Source organism: Zingiber officinale, chromosome 10B (genome assembly GCF_018446385.1).
Source record: "Zingiber officinale cultivar Zhangliang chromosome 10B, Zo_v1.1, whole genome shotgun sequence".
In the NCBI taxonomy this organism is placed as follows: domain Eukaryota; kingdom Viridiplantae; phylum Streptophyta; class Magnoliopsida; order Zingiberales; family Zingiberaceae; genus Zingiber; species Zingiber officinale.
The window spans coordinates 45,542,744-45,554,624 of NC_056005.1; the positions used below are offsets into that span (position 1 = coordinate 45,542,744).

The 11,881-nt window shown below is 40.1% G+C and overlaps 1 protein-coding gene across 1 annotated transcript; it reads left to right on the plus strand.

Annotated features, from left to right (window-relative positions):
• Positions 1–6,116: 6,116 nt before the first annotated feature.
• On the plus strand, positions 6,117–11,663 carry LOC122030089 (protein ALTERED PHOSPHATE STARVATION RESPONSE 1-like). The gene is made up of 4 exons (XM_042589247.1): positions 6,117–7,353; positions 7,443–7,666; positions 8,032–8,255; positions 10,646–11,663. Exons 1-4 carry the CDS (start codon positions 6,639–6,641, stop codon positions 11,427–11,429), a joined length of 1,947 nt encoding a protein of 648 aa, XP_042445181.1. The 5' UTR covers positions 6,117–6,638; the 3' UTR covers positions 11,430–11,663.
• Positions 11,664–11,881: the final 218 nt, after the last annotated feature.

The window sequence follows — 11,881 nt, forward strand, 5'->3', positions numbered from 1 at the left end:
CCAACAATACATACCGAACCCGTGTGCATATATCATCGTAGGTAAAATCAACAATACCCCCAAACAACACTCACATGACAAATATACACATATGCCAAGAGTATAATCAATATATACTTCTAATAAGGCATACTAAAACCCAGGTGCATTCACAAATCGCACATAATCAACAAGATACCTCCAATATGCCAATCAGACACGTACAGCTAACTAAATAGCTATAATCCACAAGGAATCTACAATAACCATATCTAGATGGGAATACCCACACTATCCACAAATGAACTATCCATCATAGAACTTCTTCCACTCATATCAATCATATACACACTTCATATATATGCATAATCAACATATTTAATCCAATCTATCACACAAATCATATGCCACCTTCTAAGTTATCCAATTAGGTACATACAGTCTAAAATTACAGTACCCATGGAATAGGATACTTTGATCCTCTATCGACTGACCAAATCATCAATAGTATATGGCTAATCCAATCCTTTCCCACGTCAGGATAAGCTAGATACTCGATGTGCTCAAGATATCCAACTAACCATGAATAACTCAAGATTCAAACATCTAAAAGTAAAGTAGGTCAATCCCCTACTGTTCGGGTCAACAAAACTAATCGGTCATCTACTAACTAATCTAGAATAAATAAAGCCTCTACAAGCATCTAAGGTAAATCGATTACGACTACCCAAGTCAACAAACGTAGATCAGTCTTCTACTGACCAATCTAACAAAAGTAAACTAATTATCTGCTGATAAAATTAACTAAGATAACATGGTATTCTACGGCTAAGTCAACATGAATATATAGATACTATCCATTACCCAGCTAATAAAAGCAAAGGCTGGTATGTGCCTCAATCTGCTAAACAACTAGTAATAACAGAAGCTAAATACTACTGGTGTATGATATAATAAATCACCAGAAATTGTAATCCCTCACATGTAATATGGCTACAACATCAGACAGATACCAGATACAAAGTGTCATAACTCTCACAGTCAACAATGCATACTCTAACTAAATAGAAGGATAACAGTATACCAACATACCTCCTATAGCTTGGAGATGTCCTGCTGCTGCCAGGTCCCAAAATCCAAAAACTCACATCGAGAAGACCAAAACACAAAATCCGAAACACCGAAAAAATAAGACACGTAAGTCGATCTCTGATACCAAATAAATTGATATCAGACAAATCTCGAAAATCCAGAACACATAGCAAGTATCGTATACCTGCTCTGATACCACTAAATTGTCACGCCCCGAAGAAATTTCGGCAGCATCTCCCCTGTACGGCGGACAATCTGAAACTTTTCTACAAGCACTATATACCTCAGCCACATGCGGCTGGAATAATAACAATAAAAGAAAACAAACACCACGCAGTTAATAATAAAGCAGCCCACTCGGCTGTACCAAAACCAAAACACAAAACTGCTAGCCGGCTAGGCTTACACAACCATTAACAAATACAAAACACCACATAACAACATCAACTCTCCAAAAATAAAACCAAAGTACAGAGCTAAACAAAACTGATACATAAAACAAACAAAACATACGTGAATCCGATAAGTCCTCTGATGTGACGTGGGGACCAGCAGACAGGATACTCCAAGCGACACCAAAACCAAACCTGGTACCTGAAAAAGATAGTATCAACGGGGGTGAGTTCAACAACTCAGCGAATACCAATGGACATGAGTAGTAAGATATATCTAACAGCAACAAACATGGAATACAGCTTCCTAAACATATATAGGGAATACGCAAAACTGAAAGGTAACTGAGGAAGTCAGACTCACCAGAACTCCTATTCACAAAAGGTCGTCAAACCGAAGTGTCAATAATCCCGATGCAGTCAAAAGTATGTATCCAACCAAATGCAATCAAATACAGAAACACAATCATAAAATATAAATGCATCAATGCATATGATGCTAATGATGGGTCCTGGTCACCCCGATCCAGTCATCTCGCACACAAATGGTGAGACCAAGTGGGTAGGGCAATTCGTCACTACTCCCGATGAATGACCGAGTGGACGGGATGTTACTCCTGTCCTGTGACCCCAAATCATAAATGGGGAGCTCAATGCTCTCAACTCCCTGACATGATGACGGGAGGTATCTCTCGGCTACCGAGTCACCGACCAACGGAGCAGAGTCCACCGTCACGGCGCTACTACACTAAATGCCGAGAACAGAAGCTGAATCACGGCTACGAGTCCTCGACTAACGGAGCCAGAACCGCCACACACCTCGATATACCACTAAACCATGAGTGGGGTGTGTGCAATCTGGCGATGGGCTCAACCATAGTGGAGCCGATAATCGCAAAGATGCAATCATGATGCATGTCACTATGCATAAACCGATCAACATAACCATATCCATACATACAAAATGTAAAAAGCGATGGTCACATACCAAGATCTAGAGTACACAGTCGATAGAATATCAAAAACCTATGTCCTGAACATAATAAGTATGGAATATCCTGATCAGCATAGAAAAATCCATATATACATAATATGGGTACCACAGTATCAGTAGGTCAAATCCACGGATCTAGGGTATACAAGTCCTCTAAGGTATAACAACCTAGACTCTAATCATATCCCTCTTCCATAGCATATGTACCAACAATATACGCAGATCAAAGAATCAGGATCTAAACATCCGAATCATATATGATATACAATTAGAGGTACACAAATCTGATATGGCACAAAACCCTAAGTATCAGATAATCTAGATACACAGGCCAGGAACAAAAATCCAAATCCTAGTCCTAACCTCAGTAAGCATGGTATGTCACTCTAGAACTAAGATACTCATGGTAACAAGATAATCATGGCAACAAATCACGAGATATAAACACGGATACATCACAGGTGACAAACCTAACATGCTATGGATATCAAACAGTGTCATACCAAAGGCAAACATGTTCATTGCATGTAGTTATAAAATACTATGCATATCCAATGACAATATCATAAAAGATAAGTCAAGAGGTACCCGCCTCCAATATAGATCGTGTTGGATGTCCTCTAATCAGAATCTCCTGTAACAACATGATATATATATATAGATTTAGCTAATTACGTATAAATTAATTAGCCAAATCAAATCCTCGAGAAGCTAACATAAATCCACAACAACCAAATATCATCGTCTACAACTAACCAAACCACCACATCTGATAATCAAACCAACAATCATTCATCCTATCCACATCACACTACTCACATCCAAATGTAGACAAGAATAAAACTTCAATACTCACCTAAAACCAGATGAATTGTTGTTGACCCACAATTGAAGAGATGAAACTGTATGCTGCTGGAAACTCAGCTAAAACCATAGTAAACCTGCTGCACCTTTCCATTCAAACATTCCAAATCAATATCCATAGAACCACAACCAAGAATTCCACTCAAATTCTTGATTTATAACATTTAACTAACAACTTACCTCCTTTGAATCCTCAGCTGATGATACGCTGCTGGAGAAGGTTGCTGTCAGAAAAAGATGACTTGTACGAACTCTAGCAACAAATCCTCGACCCCACAAGAATTGCCACAACTAACAATCTGCAACCCAACACCCCTAGATCAAAATCAACACTTCCACAACTAAGCATAGAATCAAATCCTCAACCCTTACCTTTAAGAATCGCTGCTAGGGCACGGAAGGAAGTTGGCAGTTGTGCTGCCAAATCACAGCAGAGGCTAGGGCATGACCTCCGCGATAGAGGGTCTCTCCAGCTCCGGCGGTAGCCGACCGAGTTGGCTAGGGCACGGCGTGATCTCTGCGCGTCGGCGTTCCTGCTCTCAGCGGCGGAGAAAGCTCGGCTGCCGGCGTTAGGGCAGAGGGCGTGCGGACGATGAAGAGGAGGAGAAGAAGAAGTGGCAGAGGGGATTTGAGAGGGCTTAATCGCCGACGTGCGGTGGTTGGTTGCGGCGCCGGTTGGGAAGAAGAAGACGGCGCAGAGAGGTTAGGGCAAATGGCGTCGGCGCGCGGGGAGAAAGAAATTGAGAAAAGAAATAAGAATAAAAGAAAAAGATAATAAAAAGGAAAAGAAAAATAACTTTTCCTCGCTTAAATGGGGTAGCCTAAACAGGCTTTTCCGGCCCCCGCTTTTATCCCCGTTAACTCGTCCGTACGAGCTCCGAAAAATTCCCGAAAAATCTCCAAAAATTCCGAAAAATTCCCTTATTAACATTCGCCTATTTTCGGTATTTTACAAGTTTGGACTTTTCACTCAGCCTTGATCGGCTCTCCAGGACTTTTCCTTTGATCTTCGGTCCTCCAGACCTCTCGATCACACCGCCAAGTATCCGGTCCTCTCGACTCACTTGGACTTGCACCTGGGTTCTACGATCTGCTAAGATTTCTTCTGCCTAGCCTCCAACTAGGTCTTTCCCGATTGAGTAAACATCCTGCGCACTCAGTTAACTTGTTAGGCCACAATAAGACTTAACTCGAACCTTTGACAACATCAAAACTCATGTTTGATTCTGGTGCAACTTGCACCAACATTTACCTGTTTCTAGATTGATCCTTCAAACCAATTGAACTTTTGCTCAACGTCTAAAGCTTTCGGTCTTCATGTTGGATGCCCAGACTTTCACCCGGTTCGCGATACGAAGATTTCAACCTAGAGTCCCCGACTTTAGGATTTTTGTCCGAAGCCTTCGACCCACCAAGACTTTTCGCCCAGAGTTACCAGCTCCTAGGACCTAGGGTTACCACTCCATAGGGTTTTCCACCTACCTAACCGCAATTAGGACTTTTGCCTAAGAACACTTAGAACTTTCTTACAATCTCATTCAAACTTGTTAGATCACAAGACAACTTAACTTTGGACCCTTTGACATAATCAAAATCTAGGTTCGATCGTCGGATGCTTTCCGCTCCAACATACTTTTCATTTGCTAGGTTTAATTCCAAAATCTAAATCCCCCACTTCCATAGAAAATATTTAAAATCACAAATAACACAATCCTAGATCATCACTCTATCATTGTATTCGTTGAGAGATGATCTGAGTCGTCTCTATATTACATTAGTATAGAGTGATTCAATAACTTAATTGAGTTTGATACACCTATAGTATAATGTACGGATGGTCTATTAGTACTAATTAATACAAGAGGTGACCGGCCCGACCTCACGAAATTTTTTCACCATCTACCAAGGTAAATTGGGAAGTACTTGCAGCGACTTATCCAAGTGGCCAGTGTTTTTAGAGTTGTCATCCTATTGGAGAAAAGTTCCTATAGTGTACCGCAGCTAGGATTCAACCCTTAAATACTTGATTAATCATTTGAATAACCTAATCATTGTACCATTATCCTGTGAATATGAATTATTATCTTTGGACACATATAGAATTGTGCATGATATATATTTGTTTTTACTCGGTGCGTCCGAGCATGACCTCCCTCATGCCTTGGTCATTTGCACTAATGATTCGTATTTACTCGTGATTTACCTCTTCCGTGTTGTCTAGAAATAGATTAATGATGTACTGAGATGAGCAAATCATCTTTTATCACATGATATATATTTATTTTTCATTAAAAAAAATAAATGGAAGAGTACTTTCAGAAGAAGAAAAATATGTAATTTTATAAATTTAAAAGTACGATGTACAATTATATATTTAGGTGGCGTTTGATTTAAGGGAATAAGAGTGGAGAATGAGAATGAGAATCATTGATTACCATTGTTAATGTTTGGATTATAGGAATATGAATAGGAATAAGAGAATGAATTCTTAAAATTGAGTAATAACTCATTCCCATGTACCTCTCCTTCAATGAGTCATTACCCTATTTTTATCAATCAAAATATTCTCTTATTCCAAAAATACCCTTGACCTAAATATTTACGAAAGTTTAATAATAATAATTTTTTTTGATTATCGAAACCAAGAATTAAGTATCAAAATTAACCATGAAACTCGCCCGATCTGCCTTCAAATCCAAATTTCTCACTCGAACGTTGACCAATGAAATGACCAAAATACCCCCATGGTGCACAACTTGTTTCCGAGACGTTGAGAAATTTTACTGATTGCCAACCCTAAAATTAAAAGCATTCCTTCGTTGATGAAAGAGTCCACCCACTCCACACTGCCCAACGCTCAAATATCTCTGTGCCATCCGCTTTAGGGTTCTGATCTTTCCACCTTCGCGTTTGAAAGAGAGGCGACGAAGATCCGAAGAGGCCATCGACTCCGCTCATTGCTATATAAAGTTGAAGACTAGAGGACTTGAGAATGCAGTTGCAGTAGCACTGGTTGTTCAAGAGCGAGGATTTGGGGCTTTTTGGTAGCAATCGAGGACTTTGGTAACGTTCAAAGTGAGGTTTTGGTGTGCTTTCGGGCGAGGACGATGCTTGAGAGCTAAACGGGTGCAAAGGAGGCGCCTTTGGCTTTCCACCAACGCGAGGTTGAAGAGAGACGTCGATTCCTTCGGTTCACGTCTGCAACTCTTGCTTCGGAGAAAAGGAACCACCTTTGTGTATTGGTTGCAGGAGGTGGTAGAGGTCGCGGCAACGGCTATTGGAGGGGAGAAAGGGGGCGACTTTAGAGAGAGGTGTTGATGGGGTGCTGGCATTCCCGGCTGGAGAGGCAGGAGGTGGTGTCGCGGTGCAAAGCCCGGCGGCGATACATGAAGCATCTTGTGCAGGGACGGAGAGACTTTGCCCTAGCCCATTCCCTTTACCTTCGCTCTCTCCGCGCCACCGGCGCCGCCCTGCTCCAGTTCGCTAACGCCGAGACCTACAACCACAACAACAACGACCACCACCACCTCCCGCTCCTCTCTTCCCCTTCCCCATCTTCGTCTCCGCCACCCCTTCCCTCTCCTCCACCTCCTCCTACGCCACCAGCGCCACAGCCTCCGGCTTCAGCAAAGAGCCCGATTTCTGACAACTGGACCTCCTCTCTCACTGCCTCCTCGCCCATTCTTCACCCGCCGCCACCTCCGCCGCCTTCTTCAAGTTGGGATTTTTGGGATCCGTTCGTCCCGTCCTTTTCTCGCTCGGCCACTGACGAGTGTGAGGAGGTCACTACCACCGTATCGGAAGTCACCGTGGCGCCTGCGGCGGTGCTTCCACCAGCGGTTGCCAGCAACAAGACGAAGGATATAACCAGTGAACGAACAGTGGTTGTTATCCCCAGGGCCAACAAGGATCTGTCGGAGATTGTTAAAGAGCTCGATGAGTACTTCCTCAAGGCAGCTGAGGCCGGAAGAAGGGTTTCCTTCATCCTAGAAGCTCCAAATTCTGATCTTTCTTTTAACCAAGGAATTGGTGGTAAGCTCTACGAATCATGTCTTACGTACATTGTTCATAACTTCTGTAACTTCAATCTTTAAATTGAGTGGTTTTCTGTGAATATATAGGAAAAATGTCTGGCTATGGCAAGAATTTAAATCCACTTCATTGGTCCTGGAGATCCAACTCTAAGACTTGTGGTGATTTCACCGGCTTTGGGAATTGTGGAGAGGGGATGAGGGGAGACAATGGAAGTGGGAGCTGCAGTGGAGTTGCAGCTGATAGTGTGAGTCATACCTCCACTGTGGAGAAACTCTATGCTTGGGAGAAGAAGCTGTATCTTGAGGTTAAGGTACACTAGCAACATGAAAGCCCTCTTTTTTACTTGGCGCTTGCTTTAGCTTTGCCAGGACATAAAATTCTCTCCTCCATTTATTTTGTCTTTAGTTCTGCCTAAGTTCCTGGCATATGATTCCCAGGCAGAGGAAAACCATATGCTGATTCAGTTCTTCCGATCTTAGGCAATAATTCATTTGTGATTTTTCACGCACTGCCTTCTTTTTCATATAATTTATTGTCCTTGAATCTCCAAAAGGAACATTACAAGACAAATGTGGGTAGCACATGGGTTGTTTCTTTCATACTGTTGTCTTTTACGTAGAAGACCATTCACTTTGCTTGAACCATGTGCCTTTTTTACTGTTGTTTCTACCTCAGAATGCTGAAACGATCAAGGAGGAGCATGAGAAGAGGGTGGCACTATTGAGGAAGCAAGAAGCTAAAGGAGTAGACTATATGAAGGTGGAGAAGAACAAGATGGAGATCGAGAGTTTGGAATCCAAAATGATGGTAGCATCACAGGCTATAGAAACCACATCCTCTGCAATCATTAAGCTGAGGGAGGTTGAGCTCTTCCCTCAGCTTCTGGAATTAGTCACTGGGTTAGTGTCTTTCTATTTTAAATCATAGGAGATTTAAAAATGCTTTAGAATGTTCACGGGTTTTGAGTTTTTTTGCTAAGTCATTTAGTATTTGGTTGCTTCTGTGGTCCTGCTGATAGCTTCAAGTTTGCTCAGATGACTGACAGATATCCCAAAGTAAGGCTAAGCATGGGGAGGTGAAAAAGAACTGAGGCAACACAAAATAATGCCACTCGGTCCTTTACACAAGCCCATCTTCACCTTCAAAATATAGCATTCATATGATCCCGTTGCTTTTAGGATTGGGTAAAGACATAGAAGACTGGAAATAGGAAATTCTAGAAAGAAAACTGGAAGATTTTCCAAAAGGTGCACTATAATTTGGGTGTTTTTTCCTCCAAAAAGGCACATCATACTTTGTTTTTATCTGATCATACACTTTATTTACATACCCAAAGTACCTTTGCATGGTGAAGTAAATAAACATATGATCCTGTTGCTTTTAGGATTGCGTAACTGGAAATAGGAAATTCTAGAAAGAAAATTGGAAGCTTTTCCAAAAGGTGCACTATAATTTGGGTGTTTTTTCCCCAAAAAGGCACATCATACTTTGTTTTTCTCTGATCATACACTTTATTTACATACCCAAAGTACCTTTGCATGGTGAAGTAAATAAATTTCTCTCTTTTCAATTCTCTCAATAGTTCAAAATTTGCTCATTTCTTCAAAACAAAAATATATCATTGGATTTGTAGGAGCAAGAATTACACTTTAGATTTTTCTTTTTATGTATAAAATGGACAATTAATAGGTTTTTCTGAAGATCTCTTTGATGACTCAGATGATGTCATTTTGGCAAAAGGTATTGTAAGAATCTCTTGGCTCGTGTTTTTGAGTTTAAATGAAGCATGAAGGAGATTTTAACAAAAACTCTTGGATATCCAAATCATGTCATTTGGGTTGCAAAATCACATCACAGATTTCCTAGGAGTCTCACCAGGATTGTTTATGACTTTTTTAGTTAAATGGACCGTCAAAGATTTAGATGAAAACTCCTTGATGGTTTAAAATTTTGTCAATTTAGCTAGAAAATCATACTACACTCTAGGAGCCTCAAATGGAATGCTCAAGTGATTTTTAGTTGAAAACAATTACTTTTGAATTGACATTTTGTGCCAATCAAAATTTCAATTCAAACTTGATTTGTTTTTAACTCAAAACACTGAACACTCCATTTGAGAGTTAGAAGCCCCTGGTATAAATTTTTAGACAAATTGACATTATTTGAACTATTAAGAAGCTTTTCTTTAAAGAAACAATCTCTTTGATTGTCTATTTGATGTCAAAAACATATGAACAATCCACTCAGACTTCTAGAAAACCTTTGATATGATTTTATTACCAAAATAAAATAATTTAAACTATCATTTTTTTTTGTCAAAATCTTTCCTGATGCTCCTTTTCAATTTAAAAACAAATGAACAATCCACCTGAGTCTCCTAGAAAACATCTGATAGGATTTTCTTACCAAAATGATATAATTTGGTCATCATGGAGATTTTCAAAAAGAAACTTCTTTACTCTTAGAACTTACTGGTATATTTTTGACATACTAGAAGATTTTGGTATGTGAGATGAGAAAACTCATGTCTATGATGCTTTCTTTTGGGGGAAAATTCAAACGAGATGCGCTGTTTGGAGAATCTGCCAAGATGATTTCCCACAAACTGTAGTGCTGAGAGTAATGCGCCATTATTGCTTATTAGAATAGGAAACTGCAGCAGAGACCCTCAGAGTCATTATTAACATTATTGACATTTGAATTCCTAGACCGAAGTTGAACCATTTTTCAATGTGATGAAAATAATCATAGAAAACAGATTTAGGTAATTAGGTTTTGTAGTGTAAGTTAGCATGTCCTGCAATAGATTGGTTGTTGCATTTCTAAGCTTTGCATGATGATTTTTTTGGTCCTTTAGGTTTCTTATCTACCTGCACCTTGTTTAGTCATGTTTTCTTGCAGTCGCTGTACATGAAAAGATAGGATTTGCACAAGATCTTGAATGAATACTGGAAATTCAGTTTCGGTGAATTCTTGATGTATAAAGAGGTCACACCAATGCACCTTTTTTTATTTCAACAATTTTCTAAACCATGTTCTAGGAAAGTAAAGACATCTATTTGTTAGTATTAATTTGTGTTTTAGAATTTCCATTTAGTATTCACTAGGACATAGTTGGTAATGAACTTTAGTTTTTTGGATTAATTTTTTGAGAACAATAGATGAAACATTCCTGTTATAATCAACATGGCAGATCTTTGATGGAGAACTTATGTTTTAGCTAATTATGTGATCCTTGCAAGATTTCCATATTGTGAACCGAATCATCTTTAATCATTCTTTGATGCAGTTTGATGACCATGTGGAGGAGCATGTACGAGTGCCATCAGGTTCAGACACACATTGTTCAACAACTCGAGTACTTGAACTGTGCACTGTCCTCACAATCTACAAGTGATGCACTCCGACAAGCTGCTCTCCAGCTAGAACTGGAGGTTGATCGTTGGTACTCGTCTTTCTGCAGCCTCATCAAGTCCCAGCGAGAATACATATATGCTCTAGCAGGCTGGCTCCGTTTGTCTCTCTTCCAGTGCCACCATGATCCTCTCACAAAATGTGATCCCAACTCAGAAATTTATTCATTGAGTGAAGAATGGCAGCTTGCCTTTGATCGAATTCCTGACAAAGTAGCCTCAGAAGGAATTAAAAGCTTCCTGACTGTTATCAATGCCATTGTCGTTCAGCAATCAGAGGAGCAAAAGCAAAAGAAAAGGTCAGAAGCAGCATTCAAAGAGCTTGAGAAGAGGTCTGAAGAGCTCAGATCAATGGAGTCGAAGTATGGCCTCTTCTTCGAAGCTGAAGGTCATAGTGATGTGGCACGAAGATCTCTTGTAGTAGAGAAGCGTGCGAAGGTGGAAGCTCTAAAGACAAAGGCCGAGGAAGAGAAGAGCAAATATGAGAAGAGTGTTGGAGTTACAAGAGCGATGACACTGAACAACCTACAAACAGGGTTCCCCAACATTTTCCAAGCAATGACCGGCTTCGCTAGTGTGTGCATGCAGGCATTCGAGTCACTGTATAACCATCACAGATGTTTGAATCAAATCCTTGATCCAAAGAGACTTCTGGCCTGACAATATTTCGAGGTGTGATCAGATATGCAAATTGTTACAGACGTTATTCTCGGACAGAGCTGTTCGAGTCATTTAATAGGATGAAAAGGTACCCTTGGGGAAGTCTTCCTGTGAATTGCAATGGTAGAGAGCTAACTTTGAGTTTTTTGGGCTGTGTTCCAGTTTGGAACTGGATTTATCAGTTTTGTAGTGTACTTGGTTTTTTAGTTAATAGAACTAGTTCATCAATGTAAATTTCTTGTCTCTCTTCAGTTTTTATTTATTTTGATAATCCAGTGGACGTATTTTGCCGGATTAATCTTGGAGGTAGACAAGAGTCTTCTTCCTCGAGTTTGCTCAAGAGGTGCTCAAGTTTGTGTTAGAACTTTACTCTTCTAACATACTGAATATTGGCTAATTGATGTTTACATACTGATCGTAAGAGGCCATGTTTGCAAAATCACGATGCTGGT